The sequence below is a fragment of the Cavia porcellus genome, unplaced genomic scaffold (assembly GCF_034190915.1).
Source record: "Cavia porcellus strain 051 isolate PalLab524CR breed Dunkin Hartley unplaced genomic scaffold, mCavPor4.1 scaffold_19, whole genome shotgun sequence".
Taxonomy (NCBI): domain Eukaryota; kingdom Metazoa; phylum Chordata; class Mammalia; order Rodentia; family Caviidae; genus Cavia; species Cavia porcellus.
In genome coordinates, this window is record NW_026947502.1 from 54,369,415 (window position 1) to 54,392,842 (window position 23,428).

The 23,428-nt window shown below is 39.5% G+C and overlaps 1 protein-coding gene across 7 annotated transcripts in view; it reads left to right on the top strand.

Moving 5' to 3' along the window:
• The window catches only part of Asap1 (ArfGAP with SH3 domain, ankyrin repeat and PH domain 1), a 356,971-nt gene that overhangs the window by 220,216 nt on the left and 113,327 nt on the right, over positions 1 to 23,428 (top strand). For 6 of the 7 annotated variants that reach the window (XM_063231067.1, XM_063231069.1, XM_063231068.1 and 3 more), the window contains 2 exons: positions 1,712 to 1,784; positions 21,682 to 21,827. In XM_063231067.1, the coding sequence (XP_063087137.1) occupies positions 1,712 to 1,784; positions 21,682 to 21,827 (219 nt within the window). The remainder of the gene's footprint in view (positions 1 to 1,711; positions 1,785 to 21,681; positions 21,828 to 23,428) is intronic. The other variant, XM_063231073.1, reaches the window with a different exon arrangement.

Sequence of the window (23,428 nt, forward strand, 5' to 3'; positions counted from 1 at the left end):
AATTGATAACTCTTACGTAACAGGTATTATACCTGCCATGTAGTAAGTGCTTCTTCATAAACTCTAGTTTTTATACCGTTTTGTACCTGCGGTTGCAAGTGACAGAAATCCAACTTCAGCTTGCTTGAGACCAAAGAGATTTGCTGTCTCATGACTCAGATTGCAGTAAGGTTATCAGTGACTTATGCCTGGAGGACATCTGGAATCAAGGGCTCAGATGCTGCCAGGGTGCTTTACCTTGTCTTTGTTACCATCAAGTCTGACCAGATTCTTCCACACTTGGAGAAGAACTACCAGACCACTCATGGTCCCCAGCTTGACCTCATCAGAATGGCGCTAGCACTGGGGTCATAATGGGACTGGCATTGGGATTCCCAGACCCAGAGATCCTAGAAGGGACTTCAAACCCAGCAGGAGTCAGTGCCTACTTCGGCCAGACAATGCTGTCTAGAGTGCAGGACTGGAGGAAAATGGCATTTGAGACATAGCTGAACTATGTATTTAGGAAAAGACCACTTTTCAGAAAGGGAGGGATAACAGGTGCCTGCTCGCTTTGCAAAAACTCCTTTCAACTCTGTGTGATGATCTTCAGGAAGGTACTTAACATCCTGGGCTTCCATTTTTTGTTTTTTGGGGGTTATCTTTTAATGAGAAATGGTTTAAAATCTGTAATAACTTTAGTATACATTTAATGTTTTTGTAATTTTATGTCTAGGGGCTGGAGATGTAGCTCAATGGTAAAGTTCTTGCCTAGTATGCGTAAGGCTATGGATCTGATCCCCAGACCCCCACCCCTACACACACACGTCTGCAAGTTTATCAGTGTTAATTTCATTGCTGTGCTCCAAATCTTGACATACCATCTTGGGGTTCTCAGGCTGTAGACCACAGACTGTTGGGGAAGCAGAGATAAGCTTGAGGTTACTTTAAAAAGTGAGGTCAGTGTGCATGCATTTGGAGTAAGGCCCTTCTAAACTTGGTTTTTATGTGTAATTTACACAGGAACGAGGACCCATTGTAGATGCAGAGTTTGATGAATCTTAGCACTCTAACACGTAATTGTATATCCAGCACCTGGATTAAAAGTCAAGGTGTGTTGGTTCTCATCTACGGTATCATTGAAAAGCATCATCAGCATTACGTAACATTTCCATAATACAGTCTTTCAGTAATCAGATTTTTAAAATACAACTACTACACAAAACCACTTCCATATGCCACAGTTAATTTTTTTAGACACTAAGATCTTCAGATTTAAAAGCATTGTGGAAAGGTCATTCTTATTACACTCCCCTAAATCCTTTTTGTTTGGATGAAATTACCACTAAATGTGTTTCATTCCCTGGGTATCAGGTCAGCATGTCTTACATTTGCTTTTTTCCTTTATAAGATTATAAGCTCATGAGAGAAAGTCTTAGAATTTCCTGTGTGCCTTGTAATTTTTTGGCATGGTAACTGGCCAGCTACCAAGCTACAGTTTCCACAGCACTGAGCTTCATGAGCAACTGCACTGAGGCAGGAGACACAGTTCCTCCACGCTTGGGCATTTCTAGGCTCTGACATGGTTTATTCTTCTTAAATTTGTCGGTTTGTTGTTGCTTTTGGTGTTCAGTAGAACAAGTACAGTTATGAATCAGTTTTCTTTCTCTCTCTCTTTTTTAATTGTACCAAATTTTCTAACGTCCTTTTTCCTGTGTGTTTTCTCTTTTAGGCTCTAGATCAAGATAGAACAGCCCTACAGAAAGTGAAGAAATCTGTAAAAGCAATATACAATTCTGGCCAAGGTAAGCACCTACCAAATCAGATCATGTGAATGATAAGTACTGTGTACAGTTTCTCTATGGAAGATGTTTATAAAAGACGACACAAATAGAAAAGTAAGTAGCTTAAAGGAATTCAGCTTTTCTGTTGTTACTTTATCAGTCCAAATTTGTAAATGTTTATACAGTAAAAAGAAAAAAAGAAAAGAAAAAAATTAGTTGAAGTATGTTTTATATGCCTTAAAAAACTAAGCAGAATGATAGGTGATTTTGTTGCAAGAAACAAATCTCTATGGGTTTCTGCCTATTTAGTGGTCTCAGTTAAGTACATGGGAATCTTTTCGGTTTTGGGAGGGGGGGTTATACTAGCACTCCAACCCAGGACCTTAACACTAAGCTACATCCATCCCCAGCAGTATCTGCGCACACACACACACACAGACACAGGATTTTGTTCAGTTCCCCAGGCTAGATAAAAACTTGGAATCGTCCTGCATTGGCCTTTAAGTACCAGGCTGACAGGCATGCACTTCTGTACCCAACTAATCTTTTCCTTCTTGTGTGTGCCTGTGCATATTTGAGAATCAGTGTGGACCATCAACATGGCATGTTCGAGAGTGGACAGTGAAAAATTCAAAACTGAATAGACCTGCCAACTGTCAGGGCATCGTCTTTTCTTTTTTCAGTCGTCTTTTCTTTTTACCTGGCATTGTCTTTTCTTCCATCGTCTTTTCTTTTTATCTGGCATCAAGGGGATGCCAGGTAACTCATGTTACCAAATATTTTAATTTTGGTCATTGTTGACTTGGAGTTAAAAATATTTTGTCATGGGGCTGGGGATTTAGCTCAGTGGCATAAGTGTCTGCCTTGCAAGCAGGCAGTCGTGAGTTCAATCCCCGATACCAATAAAAAGGAAAAAAAAAAACGTATTTTGTCATTGAATAAGAAACAAACAATTAAAATCAACAGCTCTAATACTGCAGGCAAGGACATGCTTGGACACTTACAATGCATTTCAGGGTCTCCGGCTCACATCATTATTTAAGTACCAGCTAGCCTCCCCAAGGGTTCCCTCTCTAAGCAGTCAACTATCACTAACCCCATAGAAAACCTGGACGAGGAAGATAGCCAGCTGTAACATGAAAAGCACAGGCTTTGAAGTTGAACAGATGTGGGTTTTCATCCTTGCTAAGCTCTTTATTTACACAGGTGACTTTGACCTGGTTAGTTCACTTTCTCAAACCTCTGTTTTTCCCATCTGAAAAATGAGAATGGCGGCATTACAAAGTTTTTGAAATGATGTACTATATAAAGGGCCTACCACTTTTAGACATTCAATAAATGCTAGTCCTCTTAATTTTGTCATTATACAATAGCAGAACTTAAAGGAACATGAACAGAGCAGAACTCAAACCCTAGATGTTTTATGGCCCTCTTTGCCCCTTCAAAACTGGGGATCACTTAACTAAGTGGAAAACTAATAGCCTCTTATCTTTTATAATACTATAGAAATTGTTAAAAACTGTCTTCTAGTATCTTGATACAACTGCTTAATTTCTTCATATTCAATAAAGCACTGATGTCTGGTGTGGTGGCACACACCTATAATTTCAACACCTGGAAGGCTGAGGCAGGGGAGTGCTGTGAATTCAAGGCCAGCCTGGATTACATACTGAGTTTAGGGCTACACAGTGAGATCCTATCTCAAAAGAGCAATAATTAATACTAATACTAGTATCTTATTAATTTAAATATTGCTTATTTACTTACATAGTGACTAATTAACAAGCTTTGGCCTCCTAAGTTGTATGCCTAATTTATAACTAATATAATGAACTACATTTTGGTGGGCCTGTCATAGATATTAGCTCTTTAGGGAGGGGAGTGGAATAAATAGAGTCACAAGCAAAACTTGAGTGACTAATATTTTTGTGTTTCTTGCTTTGAGTGCTAGTTGCATGATTATTTGTGATAATCCATTAACTGCTACACTTAGTATTTATAAGTAAACAATAGTATTAATAGAACACTGTATACTCTTTTAAAAAAAAAAAGGCTCAAGTAGTATATACATCTTATTTTAAATCCTAGCTTTCCCATACTCATTCAAGGAAATGATTTAGCTTCCGTGAGCCTTAAATTTTCTCACCATGAAATTAATAGTATTTAATTTGCAGAGTATTATATTGGCAAAATGAGAGAACTTTTGAGACTCTAACTATACACTATATAACATACATATACTACATAATAGGTACTTAACAAGCAGTCGATGGGAGTCACAGCGGTTAGAGCTGTTGCGCCAGTGCCCTCCCTTTCTGTTGTAATTCGTGATTCTATAGGTAACGCTGGAGCCTTCTGGAAGAGCTCACTGAGACACTGTCTGCTCAGGAATAACTCAGTTCTCCACATTACTGTGGCTCATACTCAAGCCTCTTAGCTTGTGAGCCGCAAGGGAGACTCTTGTTCCTCAGCTACCAGGCGCTGCCATACGTAAGGGGCTGGGTCCAAGTTTGCCTTCGCCAAGTGTTCTTGCTCAAGACACATGTCTTTCTGTAGACGCAAGGACTGTACCATTCCACTGCTCACACAGAGGTTCATTTTCTTGGGGATGCACTTCATTGTGTGTGTTGGTCACAGCTGTCCTGGAATGACAAGAGAGAGAGGTTTCCCTGCATAGCGCGGAGAACTAAATAGGAGAGTTAGTTGGGGGTGTCTGTGCAGAGCCAGGTTATCATTTCCTCCTCTGCGCTCTTTGTGGGTCGGGCCACAGCCACCTGAGTTCTGGATGCCACTCCAGGCTCAGGGGCTCTACTGTGTGTTTCCCCCAGGTTTGTACTGTCCATTAGAGAAGCCTCTAGGCATGTATGGATTTTATAATTTAATTGAAATAAACTAAGATTTCAAGTTCCTCAGACTCAGTAGCCACGTCTTATTAGTGGCCAGGGTATTGGACAGTGTGGACATAAAGGATCTTTTGAAGTCTTGCCAGACAGTGCTTCTGTAGGAGAACATATGTCCCACTGTGCTGTGATTGCTGCTTAGATCTCTTCAGTTAGGCCAGTGATTCTCACCCAGCTGTTCCTAAAAAATCACCAGAAGGACTCTTCAAAAACAAAATTGGGGACAGACATCTCTCATCTTCCTACAACCCTTGGGTTGTTCCAAAGTAGGACCAGATACTGAGATTTTAAAAACCATTCCTCCATAAGTGAGACTGATTTGTAGCTAGAATTAATCTCTGTGCACTGGCCTGTGAACTCCGTGATGAGGATGGTACTGTATCTTTCATCTTCATATTTTGTGCATTTGTCAGTATGGTTTATTAGTTCAGATATTTATTGAGCATCTATCATACATACCACTACTATTCTGAGTGTTGGATATATGGGAAAGAGCCATCAAAGCTGCTTTCTTTATGAATTTTAGTCCAATAGTAGAGAGTAGTGTTAATTAGATCCCCAAAATGGAAAGTAATTATAATTAGAAGCTAAAAACTGCCATAAAGGACAGTTTACAGGGTATAGAGAAAAAAAGAAAAGAAGGGTCCTTTTCAGGGTAAGAGGGTGCTAAGGGAATGCTTACTTTCTGATAGAGGCAACATTGATTAAGTGCTTATGCTGTATTAGATTGACCCAAGCAAACCTCTGTGCCCAATTCATAAATGAGGAATTGAAACAGAGCCAAGGCTGTCCAAGGTGTCATACCTAGCAAGTAACAGAAGAGGAACCTAACTGACCCCAACTTTGCCCCTTGTGGCTACCCTGTACCTCTGCCTGGAACATGGTGGGGTCTCACATTGCTTGCTGGTTGGAAAGGGGTCCCTCCTTGGGAAGCTTTCCATGAATGGCTGTTAAATGTATTCACTAGTCATAAATACTCATGAATGAATCATTCACATGTCAACTCAGCCTTGTAATCTGTGAGATGATTGGTGGTTTCTGGGTAGGGATTACAGTAGTAATCATGCCATGGTTTGGGAATGTTAGGGATAAATTCCCATCCCGCCTGGCTCCTCACAGACTGTTGAGGCTGAATAGGATTTCTTCAGTTACAAGCAGGAGGGTACATTCAAGGTTTTGGTCGTCTTGTGTGGGCAAATATCATCTGTGATACTTGGTTCTTAAAAAAATAGCGAGATGGCTAAAGCACTGGCATTGTGTATCTTTTAGTGATGTACGTTCAGTGGAGCCCATGCTGTTCCTGTGCAAAGGCTTTTGGCCCCATCCAAAAAAGCCACAGAAACTAACCTGGTGTGTTTCTCAGTATATTTCCTTAATTTTCTTGTTTCCTCACAGTGTAAAAGTGGCAAAAAAAAAAAAAAATAGGATAGTCATTAAAGATTTAAAAGTATTTTTATATTTCTAGTTGGAGATTAACCAGTCCCCAACCACCCCAAAGTGATTTGAAAGGTGGTAAAAAATTGTCAAGGATCTTACTCTTAAGCCAGGTGTGGTGGCCATGCCTGTAATCCCAGCACTGGGAGGCTGAGGCATGAGGGTCACCATGAGAGACCCTGTCTGAAAAAAACAAAAGTATTCTTACACATAAGCTTTATCAGTATTAATTAATAAGCACTGTAGTAATAAGAGAAATTGTTTTTGAAAAGCAAGTTGTTTTACCTTTGTTCAAGCACTTTAATTTGAAAATTGCTTTAGGAATTTGTCTCACTTGTTGCTGTTGTGTATGAGGACATTTTTTTAAAAACAAAGCATAGTTGGGCACAGTGATACATATCTATAATCTCAGCACTCTGGGAGGCCAAGTCAGAAGGATCACAGGTTCAAGACTGGACTGAGCAACATAAAGATTTAATGAGACCTATCTCAAAAACTTAAAATAAAAAACGCTGAGAATATAGCTTAATTCAAAAACGATAGGGTCAATCCATAGTTATTTTTAAGTTTGAAGTCTGAGTGTTATTAATCTGTGTTGTAGTCAGGGATTACAAGGAGAACGATTACATACAGGACACATAATTTATAGTACTATTTATAATGGTCATCCAAGAAGTAAAATGCAAACAAAGTACAGGAAATCTGTCTACACACTGAAGACCTGGAGAATCCAGCTGAGGGCCTGGATCCCATGGCAGTAACCTGCATGAGTTCAGCTGAAAACCTGGCACCCAGGATCTGTGCTGGGAAGGCCTCAAGGTCAGTGGTGGAAGCTAGAATGTCTTTGCCAGTGAGGTAAAAGATCTGCACCAGATTGAGGGAACCGCACTGGTGTTAAGAAGCAACACTCAAAACAAGGACCAGAGCTCCCCGAAAAGTATCATAGCCATCCTCAGTGACAACAAGGTCCCAAGCTCCTCCAGTGATGAGAACAGCGGAGTTCATATCAGGAAACCAGCGTGACAGGCTTCTGGAGATTAACCAGTACACATCTTCCCCTCGGAGTGAGGACAAGAGCTCCCCCAAAGTGAACTGCAACCTTTCTCAGCAGCGAGGTCCCAAGCTTATCTGATGATGAGAGTAGCCAAGTTCATATCTGGATAGAAGCACAGCAAGTTCTTCCAGGGGACCCACAGCAACAGAAAAGCCAATAGCGCCAAAAGAACAGTAACACTGTGGAGAAACAACACTTTTTCCTCTCCAGGTCTCTCTATGCTGGCAACAGTCCTCAGGTGGGCCTTCCACGCTCAGCACCATGCTGATTTCAGTTCAGCTGGTACTATAAATTGACCATCAGTTACCAATCCACTACAGTCTGTAAAATGTATTATCATTTAGAAAGTTTACCTTAGTAATCCCTAATCCTTTCCTCGCTGTTCTTCTTTTTGGTAATACGTATTTAAAATAGTTAGCAATTGGTTGAGCAATATAGAGATTTTAAAATATGTTGTAATTCTTCAGCATTTTTTTCTTTCCAAAAATGGAGTCTAATTCCCCTTTATCTTTAAAGTGCACTGAACTTAGTAACTCACTTCTGAGAATAAAAAGGAACAAAAGTAATGCCATGGTTTCCAAGGCCAGTTCATAAAAGGAGATAGCTTCACCTGGTCTCCTCTCTGCCCAACCCCTTTCTGATAACATGCTTGGAAGAAGCTGGCCATCATATTGTAACAGTCCAAGCTGTCCCATCAAGGGATCTCTCATCAGAAACCAGCCTGAACTGCCAGTTAAGTGAATAAGCCTCCTGCAGGCAAATCTGCTAGCTCCTGTCAGACCTCCAGATGGCTGACATCTTGGTGTTAGACATAGGAGAGATGCTAGGTCAAGTGTAGGAATGGAGCTAGCACTCATAGCATTGCTGTCCTTGTAGTCTTGGACTTATGCATACACGTTATTTAGAAGAGCTTAGTGCTTCCTTTTCAGTTCTGTTGGAAACAGTGATACATGCTGTGCTTTTATGAAGTGGAAGTTTCCTGTGTGTGGCTCATGATAGTAAGTGTGGGTAGACAGAATTTGCTACCAAATAAGGTAGTTCAGAAACATTAACCTTTTTTAATAGATCTCACCTATATAGGCATATGTTTTTATGCTTTTCCCTGGGAGTAAAGACCCAGGCACCCCTGTTTCTAGGTCTTTTTCTGTGTTGAAGTGTAGGTGTGTAACTGTGTCTGTCTGTATATACATCTTAAATCAAAATATTTTGAGTATATTATTTGGTATATTATATAGTGGCTGTCTTTTGTATATCAAGATATATTTGGAATAAATGTTAGCTTATTGGTAACACATGATGCCCCCTAGAAGTAGGTAACATTGTTAGTCTGAGAGTTGGGGCTCTTAAATCCTTAATTTTTGGGTGGGGGGGAGATATTTGTATGTAATTTGATTTCAGGCATATGATATGGAAGTCTTGTTTCCAAAATACTGCTGGGTTATTTGAAGTAACAATAATTTTGTAGCCTTTTTCCTGCAGGAAGAGAAGCACTTGGGTTTTTCCTTGCCTTCTACGTTTTTTCCCCTCCAATTCTCTTTCAGTTAGAATTATGTAGTAAGTAGTTGTATAAGAGAGCATTTTATGTCTCTTCGAAGCAAAATAAATGTGTAGTGTGCTCCAGATTTTCATTTTGCTTGATTAATTTATCTGGTTGAAGAAGTACCTCATAGTTCATAATGAAATCCTAAGATTTTAAAGGCACAGAACTCAGTTTACTAGTTGGTAGTAAGTCAGCAGCTTTATTTCAGCTATTTTTAAAATTTTTTTTTTCAAATTTGAAAGTACAGTGTAAGTCATTTATAGCTATAGCTGGTAATTAAGTTTGGTGTTTTACCAGGCTATCATGTAATGCTAATTTTAATCCTTTAGTTTTTTAATGGGGAGAGAAATCCTTTAGTTTTTTAACAGGCATAGATAGATAAAATAGGTTAGGGTTGTCAGAGTAAGATGGAGCAGAAAATGTCAAAGACATACCAAATCATCTGGTCTGTGCTTATAAAATTGTGTCATTTTTCCTCTTTTCAAAGTTTATGGATGGTAACTGGATTTTTTAAAACATTATTTTTGAAGTCAACTTGTTAATAAAATGGTGATAATAATCATAGGCCTTCAGAAGTAGAAGCATTCTGCAGAAACACCACAGTGGTGATCTGAGCAAAGTCTGAACAGGTTACTTGGGGCCTTAAAATCACTTTGCATTGTTGTGGTTCCTTGTTGTGCCATAAGAGCTGAACACAAATGAAAAGAATGACCACACTCTTGGATGTTTTGTGTCTCATTGATCTCAGATTGTTTTCCTGTATAAAGATGTTGCACCTAAGCCATTGCACCATCTGCAGAAAAATGCCAGGCTTTTGGTTTTGTTTCTAGATAGGGTTTTCTTCCCAGGTTTTGCTGAAATCCTGTTTCACTCACACAGACACTGTGATGAGGTGGCAGATCACTTATGCTGCAAATCCCTCACAGCTCTTTATCCACGATACATCTGCAGCAGCCTATTGTGTGAGCCTCTTGAAGGCAGTTGAGTGTGTATTGGATCCGTATTTGGTTTACCTGTAGACATGGATCTTAAAACTGTTTGTTTCTAGGCCTAGTTTGACCACTCAGTTGAGCTTACGAGCCAGACAGATAACTACTAAATGATTTTGATGTCTCATTTAAGTTATGGAGATAAGTACATTATTACTGATTCTGAGGTATTTTTCACTGGCAATCAATGCCATAGGACAGAGTACTTAAAGATAGAGGATGAATTTGCTCAGCCAGTTGGTGTACCACTAACATTTACAGACATAAGATATTCTCAGATCCTCCATGTGCCAGAAAATGGTCAAATGTATATGTGTTCTTATGGGACATTCTTTGGGAGGTAGATAAACGGGGGGGACTTGTTTTTCTAGTATACATTTTCTTCTCTTTCTCATTGTAAAAGTACAGTGTGTTATTAACATCTCTGCTACACAAAAATTCAGATGAACTAAAAGAGGAAAGCATTAATTAACTACATTTTGAGTTGGTTTTTGTTATGTATTATTTTGATTCCAAAACACAGCATTGTGGTACACACAGCTCATTTGTACTCTGCCCTTCTGGTTCTGTTTGTCCAGATTTAGGGCATTGCCTTTTCAGGAGTCCTGATGTAAGACCCAAGGTGGGGTCATTTTGGAAGTGGAACAAGGAATCAGAGGAGGTCCCGGGATGGAGAGCTGGGATGCAGTTTCTGTTCTGGAAGAAGTTTGTTCATTTCTCAGGATCTCAGTTTTCCTTCTAGTGAAGTGATGATCCCTACCTTGTGCTTTTATAAAACGGTGATTATGTAATGTGATGATAATACTTCGGTAACATTAAAATACATTGTACATACCCTGCAGGAGTTCAGCAAAGATTAGGTTACTTTTCCTTAGCAAAAGAGTACTGAAATCTATTCTCTTTTGATCTCCCTTCCTTCCCCTAGACTTGCTGGGCTGTATACCCAGATCGAGAAGCTTGGCCTTGGGCCAGGGATTTAGCTCAGCAGGCATAAGCACCTGCCTTGCAAGCGCAAGGTCATGAGTTTGATCCCCGGTATTAAAAAAAAAAAAAAAAATCCATTTGAATTGTTTTCAGTTTCCCCAAAATTCATGGCCCTAAAAAAGTGGTTCCTTGGAGAATGAAGTTGCTAAAAAGTTTTTTAAAAAGCTTGGTCTTTAGATTCAGCTAAAGACGAAGCTTATATATGTGTGTGTGTGTGTGTGTGTGTGTGTGTGTGTGTGTGTATAAAATGTGAAAATGTAAATGGTTTAAATAAGCATTGATTGGAAGTCTGTACTTTAAGATGTTTTGCTGATAGACAGAGATGTTCAGAAATATTTTGGAGAGTACCACTCTGAAGGAAGTGCTCAGGCCAGGTTCTATCCTCACCAAGACAAGAAATCAGTACGGGTTTTATTTTATCTCTTTACATGTGTTATATGTAATTTATAAATCAAGAAACCAACTCAGAAAAAACTAAGAGTTGTACACCGACACCACAAACTTAATCACCTTGATTATTTGAGTATCCCAGACACTCACCACTGTCTGGGGCTGACTTGCTGAAGCTTGGCTAGAACTTGGAAAGAGCAAACTTAAATTTAACGTGGCCTTGGGAATTTAACCAACCCAAAATGTAGTTAATTAATGCTTTCCTCTTTCATCTGAATTTTTGTGTAGCAAAGATGTTAATAACACATTGTGCTTTTACAATGAGAAAGAGAAGATAGTTCATGCTTTTGACATGAAGGGTGTGGGAGAGTAAGCTGTGCTGGAAGTCTGAAAAGCTCCATTCTGTGTTGGGTCTCACGCAAAAACCAATGAAGAGGCTGGAGACATCGTGAAACCTCTGATCATCAAGAAAAAAGGAATTTAAGTGGATAGTTTGGACACTGCAAAGCAGCTTGTCACGATGTTGCACAGTTGCTTAATTAGAAAAACTACACGTATGTCTAACACTTCTTCCCTGAATGTGAGGCGTGATGTTCTACAGACTTAACCTTTCACAGGGTGTTTGCCTTTTTTGGGTGGCAGGTGGGTTTCTTTGAAACAGGGTCTCGATGTATAGTTCATACTGCCTGTGAACTCACTGTGAAGCCCATGCTGGGGCAAACTCCTCAAGTCCTCCTGCTTCAACCTCTTGAGTGCTAAGATTGCCAGTGTGGTCACCACACCCAGTGCTGCTTCCCTCTTTGCTTCCTTCCTCTTCTTTTCTTTTTAATTAATTTATTTTTGCCTCATTAAAACATTGTGGTTCATCTTTCTATAGAAAAAAGAAAGTAAAATGTGGAGTCACATTTTTAAACATCTGTTTCTAAGAAGACTTGCATGCATTGATTAGTCATAGTGGGGAGGCTGAAGGAGGAGGAGGACCTGATGGTTAGCTTATCTTAAGGCCAGATCTTAAAGTATTGCCTTTCTTTATAGAGCCATCAACAAACTATAGTGTAGTGCGTTTTTCTGCCAGTTAGAAGCCTGAATAAGGAAGCTGGAAGAGAAAACAGCTCCGAACAGCTCTCAGGAAGTAATACACAGATGCTATTTTAGTGCTAAGTAGTAGCAGCGCCCTTCATTGAAGCTTTGCAGGTGTCTTTTCCTGGGCCTCTGTTAGTGACTGGATTTGACAGGACCAGGGCTGCAGAAATGGGGATGTGTGTGCTAAGTTTCCAGATAACGGCACCACTGTCTGGGGCTGACTTGCTGAAGCTTGGCTAGAACTTAGAAAGAGCAAACTTAAATGTAACATGGCCTTGGAAATTTAAAGGAAAGGAATGAATCATCCACAATGGCTTGGAGAATGCAAATTTTTAAGAAGTGTTCACAGAGCTTCGTGCCTCCAAGAACTTGGCCTCTAATCTCAGTGGGCCTGTGCAGAAAGCAGTGGCAGAAACGGGAGGAGACCGAGGCTCAGGGAGGTGTGTCCAGACTGGCCAGTGTTGCTCCTAGGCAGTAAATCAGCCCTCATTCTCCAGTAGCATAGCCATAGTTATTGTTAAAGGACTGTAAAGCTAAAGCAAAGCATTTTCAGAGTCCCACGATGGGTGCTGCTAGTTTTATAAATCTGTGCTCCAGAAAGGTTTTGAGCCCGTACTATGAGAAAAGGGATGGAGGGAAGTGCTTTCAGTGCCTGACCTAGCTGGTCCTGGAGGCCCTGTGTTAGTGTGTCTGTGTGTCCCTGCTCTCCAGCCAGGGTAGGCTCTCTACTTCTGAGGGTTTTGTGGTACATACAGTGCGTGCCATTAATGCTCACCTCAAATGTTTTTACTCCAAGTCTGCTTGTTAGACAACTGTTCATCATTCAGATTTTTGCTGTTACCCTCCATCAACCTAGCCTGCTTCATCCAAGTTCGTCATTTGTCTGTGTTTTATAAATCATATACTCAATAAACTACATCAAATTAATAGTATGTCTTCATTAGAGGAGAAACAATAGAATTATTTCTCATACCATGAAAATAAATATACTGCAGATAAAGTATTTTTGTATTGAAAAGCAAGTTAAACTTAGTATACAAACAAGTCGGGCATAGTAGCACACTCTTGTAACCCAGCCACTTGGGAGACTGACATAGGTTGATTGTGAATTCAAGGCCACCATAGGCAGCCTATTAGGAGACCCTGTCTAAAATACAAGCCTGAGACCCCAGGTTAACCCTAATCATACACATACACAGAGCAGGCATGGTGTTAGGTACCTATAGTTCTAAGCAGTCAGGAGGCTGAGACATGAGGATTGTCACAAGTTTAAGGCTAGCCTGGCCTACATAGTGAATTTAAGGCCATCTTGCGCACACAGCAAGACCCTATCTCAAAATCAAACAAACAAAACTGTACTTTGAATAACTTTAGAGGGCTGTGATGTAATTCATTGGTAGAATATCATAATACTAAACATAGAACCTCATAAAATAAATATATCATTTTGGATTAAAAGTTTAAATACTTTTTAAAATGTCAGATATTTAAAAAATTGGGAAATATAAACAAGACAGGAAACACAAATTTTCAGAGTAATGACGTACATTTAATTAGATTTAAAATTTTCTCTATAGCAGAGCATAATATAAATAATTTAAGACTTTGTAATACTTGATACATTGTGTCAACTTGAGATTTAGAAGTTTAACTAGGTGACTTAGCAGTTCCTAGGGTCTGGAGGCATGCCCTAGGATCTTGTACTGGTTGATTCATTGTGTTAATTTAAGAAGTTTAGAAGCTTAAGCAACTCAGCAGGGGCCAGGGTCCTCATTTTGTGAATATCCTCCTCCCTTGCAAAAGGACACTTGGAAATAGTTGTGAGTGCTACACACCCACGCAGGGTGAGAAGCCAACATACAATATAATGGAGGAAAAGGTTTGTTCTCCCTTCCTTTTGCTCTTACTCCATTTGCTGTCTTCTGCTGCCATGAAGTGTTGCGCCCATTCCATGCCACCCTAGTTTGGAGCCAGCTGTTTGTAGACTGAAACCTCCACAAACTGTGAGATAAATAAACCTTTCTTTCCTTAACTGAGTGTTGGGTGTTTTGTCCCAGCAACAAGAGAAAAGTAAGGAGTTTTTCTCCTACTGTATACTTATAATACAGATCACCTTGTTACTTCAGAAGGTATAGGGATTAATCTCCCAGCATGCAAGCAGTTCAGCACAAGGTGTTCATATTCTTCTTGTCCTCAGCCTTCCACCCTCTAGAATATGGGGCTGGCCCCACTGGAAAAGGTGAAAGGTTTAAATATTTTTTAAAAATGCTGTCAAAGATGTGTGTTGTACAGGCCTGTAACTTCAGGATTCAGAAGGCTAAAGCAGGAGGGTTTCTTGCTGTTCAAGTCCAACCTGCGTTTATCAAAAACAAGCCCTAGAATTTCTTTGCAGACAGCTCTCTGAGAAAAAGGTAGGGGAAAGTTTAAAGTTTCTTTGACCTGCCTGAGGAAAAAGCAATTCCATTTTTTATGTTCTGCATTAGGGCGAGGAACTAGCTAGGAATCATAGTCGATACAAACCAGAATACATGTAATATCACAATTACTAACACATTACAAAAACTCTTTCCTTTAGACCATTTTCTACAAATTGATATAAAATAAGCTGTAGAAAACTAGCCTAAATATGTAAGCAGGAAGAAACAGAACTTTTAATGGCAATAAAACACAAAAAGTCAGATTTTCTGTGGTTGAGTTTTCATATCTGTGCAGCAAGAATTAAAAAAACCAACTCTTGTATGTTAGAAAAGCTGTAGAGAAAGAAGCCCCTTTATCTGTGCATGCTGGTAAAGATAGGAATTGTTCTCACCTCCTTGGGAAGGTACATAGCAATAGTAATTGAAATTTGAAACACAGTCTGCCTTTTGAGAGTATCTTTCCTGACACAAGCATGTATCAGACTGCATGTATTTATTGCAGTATTGTTTTTTGGTGAGAAAACTGCAGAGGCCCTGGAGTCTTTATATAGGAAATTATTACATAAATTGTGATAGAGCTTATTATGTAACATAATCAAAGTTAGCTTAATTACATTTATTTGTATCAAATTTTATGTTTTTCAGTAAGATAAAAGCAAGCTGTGGAATCTTACATATAACATGTCATTTGGTTTTTCTAAAAAATAAGAGCAGTAAGTGAGAACTTTGTATGGATGTGTGCATATGTGTGTGTTTTAATGGTAGACAAGTATTGGCTAGGATATACTCCATATTCTGTTTATTTTAAGGAGCTGGAATTGGAAAATATAAAGGGAAATTATAATTTTTAACCTGTATATCTCTGTGATGGTGCATGAATTATTTTGTAATTTTAAAAACAAATACAATTAAATTTTTAAAATGGGGATTTGTCCTATAGAGCATGTCAAGGATAGAAGAAGAAAATCTGTCACCTTACCTCTTTGTGCCAGCACGGTGATTCATGATGCCCACACATGGCCTCATCACTGTAGTTACAGTTCAGCGTGTTTTGTACTGCCATCATATACACAGCAAGACTAAGCTTTTCATTTTGAGGAGGGGGTTTGAGGGAAGGAAAATGAAAATGACTTGTCTTGGGAGAATTTACTACGAACACTTACTGTGTGCCAGCCTCATCAATAGGAACAAGGACATGTAACAAATTAGATTAGGCCCAGAACCACAGCCTTGCAAGAGATTAGGAGGCAGTGAAAGTTACTTGTTTGACATTGAGAGAGACAGACTGAGGCCTAAAATTGTGATGGGTCTTACTCATAATCAGCAGAACTGTGGGTTGGTTGTACAGCTGGAGTATGATACAGAGGGAATCTAGAGATGTCCTTCAGATTTTCTTAAGCTCATGATGACCACATGCAGCTCTGGCCTCTTGGTATAGCAAAGAACTTGCACAGTGACCTAGAAAAGCAGCCAGGCTCCCAGAAATGAGATGAGAAATTAAGGAAGTGAAACTCATCCAGAGTGAGGGATGGTACTTAGCCTACATAGACACACCCCATGTGCTAGAGACTAAATGAAACAGAATTTTCTCACTCATTTTCTATAAAACTGTATCAGGTGGACATTACTGGAGTTAAAAAAGCATAGTTAGAAGTGCCATATAAATTTCCCTAGATCCACAGCTTACAAATGGAAGACCTGGGATTTGATCCATAATTGTCTTTTTATCCTAGAATCCTTGAAGAATACCATGTTATTTAAGTATATATCTAATGCTCATTAGCATTAAAATTTTAGCCCTTAACCTCAAGGTAAATTAAGTTAATAAAAGTGCAGATACCCTTAGAGGCTTCTCATGTATTTTACATGCATCTTGCATAGGAAATCAAAGACCAAGAAAGTCAGGTACCTTTTCCAAGGTTATATACATGGTTAGGGCCATTGTGGGGATTCAAACCCACCTCTCTGTGCTCCTCCAACAAATCATGTCTCAGGAGATCTGGCTGTGTTGGGAATGGATTTATGATGATTACTCTCACAGTTTGAAGTCTTGCTTTACTCACTAAAAGGAAATAATCCTGTGTAGTTTACAGTGGTTTTTGTTATTTTCCAAAGGAGCATCCATGTTCATTTTGACATCTTCATTTCTTAGCAACGACGGGCAGTTATCTGTTTTATAGGTGAAGAAATTAAGGTCTTCAGGAGCTTTAGTCACCGGACCAAGGTCACCTAGAAGAAAATGACACTAAGACCTAGATTTTTAAGTCTCCTAATTATTTGGAATTTGGCTCAAATTAAGAGTTCCAGAACTTAATCAAGTTCACTGACTAGGTAAGGAGCCAGGCTCAGGGCTCAGTGCCTGTCATCGCCACTTCTTAGTTGGGTGACCTTGGACAACTTTATTAACCTCTGTACACTATTTCACATTTGTAAAGTGAGAGTTGTAATAGATAGCATTTGAGCATTGAATGAGATAGTGCAAGAAAAATACTTAGAACAATTCCTGACACATAAATAATCAAATTTTAATTTCACCTAACTATTGTCGTAACAATTATATTGTTCATATTACAGGACAAGAAGTCTGTTGTCTTCATGTGTTTTGTTCCTGGTGTTTACTGTCAAGGCCATCACATGGCAGATTTTGAGTAGATACTGTAGCATCCATAGCACTCTTGATTCATTTTGTCAGTGGAAAAGGATGTTATACTTGGGATCAAATGGATATGGGTCCTAATCCTAGCTTCACACAGAGTTTCACTGATAGATGAAATATGTGTCTTAAAAAAGAGTTATCATCTAGGTTCTAGGATCACCACAGTGGATCCCACTGTGTAGTCAGTACTTAATAAATGGCAATCTTAAGTACAGTGCTAAGAACAGAGGTTGGAGTGCAGGCCAGTTGAGACGGTTTGTAAGCAGTGTCAGTTGGTAAAGTCTAACCCAGGGTTACAGTATGTAGGCAGCACTCAGCAAAGGTCTGTTTAGTAAGTGCTTTGGTTCAGAAATTTTGGAAAAAGTCCTCACTGGATGAATACACAGTGTGTGCTCCAGAGGTATCTTTACTTAATGTGTTCCATGGTTCTGGAAAAGATGGCTGTCGTCATATTTGTCACCTGATGCGGAATTCACAAACAAAAACAAAATTTCGCCAAACACAAAAGCCTTTCTGAACTGAGGTACCATTGTATAATATTCTGTTAAAAATATATTTATTTATGTTTTTACAATATATGTTTAATGTATAATGTATGTTTAAAAATACCTAAAACAAGGGCGGGGGATTTAGTTCAGCAGCATAAGTGCCTGCCTTGCAAGCGCATGGTTGTGAGTTCAATCCCCGGTATCAAAAACAAAACAAAACAAAAGCCTAAAACATGTGAGACCTCTGTTCCCCTGGTTTTTGTATATTATAGCCAGTCTCACTGGTAGAGGAAACCATGGCTAGTGTTTGGGGTCTGTGCCACATCTCGCAGGCACTATTTTAAGCACCTTACCTTTAATTTCCAACATTTCTACCCTTGTAAAAGGAAGCAGAGGACCCTCAAAGTAAACCTTACTAAACTTATAAATTATAAAATGTGAATCTACACTAGAAAATTATATATGTGAGATATGTGTACATGTAGAATACTTGACTTAGTTATTCTGTGCATAAATATATATAGGATAGAACAGCATTTTTCCTTATAGGATTAACATAGCACTCAGGGCCCCTCACTTAGCCCTATATTACTCAGCCAGTTTCATTTTCTGCCTCTCTCACTCCATGTTTCATGATTCATCTCCTTAATAAGTATAACTGTTCCCTTGCAGAACGCTGGGACACACACTGCTGCAGAAGGCATTTGAGTCAGAGAAAACTATCACACAAGCCAGTTGTATTGGGGTTTTACTAGAGGAACAGATGTAACACAAGATGCACAAATGTGTAAGAAATCAGCAGTCACCAGAGCTACCGTGTATTGTTTAACATCTCAGCCAAGAATCCTGCCAGCCACCATAGGCATCATGAATGTTTGATGGGGTGATGATTGGAGAGCCACTGATTCCTGGACTCTTGGGACACTTCCTTCCTGGTTTTCCCTGTTTGATAAGTGTCCCTTGCTCCCAAATTTTAGAAGGGAATGCTTCTTAATTTTCTGAAAAGGAATTCACTAAATTCAAATCAACAAATATTCACTGAGTACTGGCATTGTAAGTGTAGCTCACTGGGAAGTCTGCAGTGGTGGGTGTTGCATACCCTTCTCTCATGGCCTGGCGGCAGGGAAAGAAGTATATATACACAGATGTGATAGGACACGGAAGGTACTGCAGCAGACATTCAGGAGACATGAGCAAGAGAACTAAGGAAAGGCCTGTAAAGAAGAAGTGATGTTTGCATTATGCCTTTAAGGATATGACTTTGGTAGATGCTTATTTGTTTATTTATTTGTTCAGGAAATACTGTACATCTCCTGTGAGCCTCGGTGCATGTCCATGTCGTCCGTATACCACAGTGGGGGCTGAACACTGGCATCTCAGATGCTTGCACGTGGAATTAGTACCCTTCACCTCTACACTGCTAACGCTTACTTCAAGGGTATAGGGAAGTTCAGGACTGCTTTCTGTGACCTGAAAGACTTGGGAACATGGGATCTGATGAGTGGTAATGACTGTCAGAAGAGTTCGAAGGTCTTACAATATTTAAAAGGTTCATACTGGTGCTGGGTCAGTAAAAGAGCAAGAACAGCAACAGAGAAATCAGAGGCACCAAGAATGGGGATACACTCCTACAATCCCAATATTCAGGAGCCCAAGGCAGAAGGGGCTCTGGGAAGTTGAGGCCAAACTGGGCTACATAGTGAGACCTTGTCTCAAAAACAGTAACAATAGCAGCAGTAATTTTAAAAGAAGCCAGAGGCAAGAGATAATGGTGAGTAAAGTTGTTAGCCTGAGAACGTAAGAAGTTGTCCAGTTGAGGAGGAGTTTTAGCAATAGGAACAAGAGGATTTGTACTGGGGTTCTGAGAAGGAAAATGATGCATTTGGCATGGTAATGTTATTTACCTTTGACTGACTGAGATAAGTGCTATGGAAGAAAGGTGGTTCTTGAAGATCGGTTGTGTTTTGGATGTGTGAAGTCTACACATGATAGGCAGGTGGATGTACAAGCCTATATTTTAGGGGTCTGGACTGAGGATATCAATTTGTGAGTTGTCAGCCAATTCAGTATGTTTGAAGCCTTAAGCCAGAAATAGTGGAGCATCCCGTAATCCCAGCAGGTGGGAGGCTGAGACAAGGGGATCGCCACAAGTTCAAGGCCCCGGCCTTGGAGCATTGGCTCTGCTGTGAATTTTTTTATGTACTTCGTCAATTCCTTAGCATTACTTTCTATAAGATAGATATTAGCCTCATTTTACAGATCTGAAAGCAAGAGCTCAGAGAGAAATTTTCCCATAAATAAAAGACTAGTGCTTTTTACATGCCATCTAAGGTAGTAGTCATGGATGTTAAGTGGACATAGTAGCAAATTTATTGTTGGTGAAACTAAACTTTAAACACAGATCTAGGGTAAGCCAGTGTGTTTTGCACCAAGAGGTGGTATGTGAAACATGTTTTGCAAATGCCATTCCTCAGACCTAGGATTTAGACAGCATTAAAAAAAATCAAGATTTCCTGGGTGTAGTGGTACATACCTGTAATCCCAGCTCTTAGGAGGCTGAGACAGGAAGATTGCCAAGGTCAAGGCCAACCTGGGCTAATAGTAAGTTCATGCCCAGCCTGAATTATAGAGCAAGACCCTGTCTCCAAAAAAGAAATCAAAATCAAGATTAGTTACAGAGTTGCACCAGTGGTCTAGGGACATGAGGGGAGCCTAGTATGTGGGCCCAGAGAAGAAGCCACACCCTGAGGCTACCTGCTAGTGGCCCAGAGAGATCCAAGGAGCCCAGCCCCAGCCTGGAGAAGATGCTAGTGAAGGGAAGCATCGGTGAACCACCACCGTGTGTGTCTCTACCACTCCAGGAACCCTGATCAGAGGAACCCCGGTACCAAGTCCAGTCCACTATGCTGGGGCACAGCAGTGGGCTGATGCAGAGGAACATGGGGAAAACGTCAATATGGAGGAGCAAAATACCATCTCAGACTTCCAGTCCACACAGAAAAAGTTTAGGAGACACAGACGGAGTAGAAATTAGAGATCACACAGCTGAAATTTCTGAAAAGATAACAACTAAAGTAAAAAAGCAACTTAGTTCTCATATTGTTTGGTTAATTTTACATGCCTATGTTTGATGGTTTGGACTGCTATTTGAAGATAAGAAGCATTATGGTAGCCATTGTTAATTTCCTATTTTGTTAAGAGGTCCTATATCTTTTTCATTGTTTTGTTTGGTTTTATTCTGTTTAATTTTATTATGTCCAATGATATGGGCAGCTATTTGAAAGATAAGATAAACGTTATTGTAGTCATTACTGATTTTCTGTTATCCTGTTTTGAAGTCATGTGTCACTTTCATTGTTTGGTTTTATTCTCTTAAAAATAACTTTAAAAAGATTAGTTACAGAGAAAGAAATATCTTAGAACACATTTTTTTCCCATTCCAAGATTGATTTTCTAAGGAAAATTTTATTGAGTTTCTTTATTGCTTAAAAATAGGATAAGAATTTGACCCTTCTGTGTATGAGGAGTTAGTAGAATAGTTGGATATAAATGAACTAAATGCTATAAAAGATAAAGAGGAAAACTCCTTTAAGAAGATGAGAACAAGGGGCTGGGGATTTAGCTCAGCGGCATAAGCGCCTGCCTTGAAAGCAGGCAGTCGTGAGTTTGATCCCTGGTACCGATAAAAATTTAAAAAAGAAAAAAAAAGAAGATGAGAACAGTCCAGTGTGGTAGTGCATACCTGTAATGCAAGAGTCGGGGAGCTAAAGCAGGAGCATTTCCATGAGTTCAGGGCCACCCTGAAGTGGGCATGGGAACAGGGATGAACAAGAACATCCTGTGTATTACTGGCCACCTTCTGGCTATCTTCAATAAATAATGGATGTGGTTTCTTTCTCCTTTCGAGAGTTTCTAGGGATCACTTGTTCAAAGTAAGTCTTCCTTGGCAAATAATAGCTCATATTCCTTTTCTTCTTTTTTAGACCATGTACAAAATGAAGAAAACTATGCACAAGTTCTTGATAAGTTTGGGAGTAATTTTTTAAGTCGAGACAACCCTGATCTTGGCACTGCTTTTGTCAAGTTTTCTACTCTTACAAAAGAACTTTCCACACTGCTGAAAAATCTGGTAAGCTATTTCATAATTAACAGAAGGATTACAATCTGAACAAAGCATAAGATCATACCAGGGACAATTGAAAATTATGTTTAGTGTTTAAAATTTTAAAACTTATTATAGCAAAAGATACATGGCCAAAAACAGTAGTATACAAGTGTTTGGAGTGGAAGAATTTTGAAGGGGTTAATGGCAATGTATCTTTTACTATAAAAAATTATTTAAACGTTTGCTGTATTTTTTGATCACACACCATTGATTAAATGTTTATGGAAATTGCATAATGATTATGAAAGGTAAGCATTTTGGAATGTATTTAGGACATTAACATTGAGGCAGCCTCCATAGGCAACTAAAGACACAAAAGAGGGCCTCAGAAAGTGACAAGAATGATGAGATAAATAAACAGAGCAAGAGAGAGGGGAGTATTTTTAGGGAATCAGTGCAATGTGTCTTTTACTGTAATGCATTTTAAAAATTTGAATATTGGCCGTGTATACACCCAAGGCTACTTAGGGCAGCATGTAACCACCAGCAGTTAAGAGGTGAGAAAGGAGTTTGAGGGTCTTGAGGGGAATACAGGCATGCGGCACTCTTACTTGTGACTTCCAGCCTCCAGAACTGTAGAAGAATACATTTCTGCTGCTGTAGAAACAATAAAAAGGTATTTCATTGCAATGAATAAAAACATTCACTGTATTGTCTGACCACATCTTATAAAAAGGAACAATCCACTGCTTCAGTTGTTCTTTCACCCTCAGTTCTGGGTATGGGAGTCATGTTTTTAAACAGATTTCCATTGTTAAATTCTTGGGGTCTGTATTGTAGCCCAGCTGACAGCAGTGTAAATTTATTAAAGCTTAGAGAAACTGCTTACTTAAACTCGTTCAGTATTCTAACACTGATTTTTTAATCACCTATAAGCTCAGGGCCATGTCCAGTGCAGCTCTCACAGTTCCAAGGGGAAGGGCAATGAAAGGATGGAGAAATGAAGACAGGAGACAGTACGTGGAAAGCTGAGCTCAGAGTGGGAGGAAGGGCACCGCTGGTGCTTTTATTTATACATGTGGCAGCTTGCTGTCATGTAGCATCCCTTCTCTTGACTGGCCATCCTGGCATTCTAGGGCCTACAACAAGCTGCATGCCCTCAGGATGTTCCTCCAGAGGGGGAAGGGTGCTGTCTCCGCTCCATGTGTCAGTGATCTCCAGCTCAGCTGTTCCTGTCACCCCAGCAGTTAAGAGACTGAGGCAAAAGGATCATCAGGAGTTCAAGGCCAGCCTACGCATAATGGTTTTCAAGGCCAGCCTGAACTACAGTAACATCTTGTCTCAACAAACAACCAAAAAGTAATCCTTAGCAATTTGGTTGACTAAAAAAGAGTAATAAATTCTGTCTCAAAGGTACATAAGACTACACTACAGTCATTTAACTCCCTCAGAAGTGAGGGTTACTCTATAAGATAAAAAACAAGTGTGTAGGACTGATAACCATATTACTAAGTTTTTGTTAGATCATTGAGCAGATCTATTGGCAGTGTCACTATTTTTTTTTTTTTTTTTTTTTTTTTTTTTTTTTTTTTTTTGTCTTTTTCCTTTTTATCGGTACCAGGGAT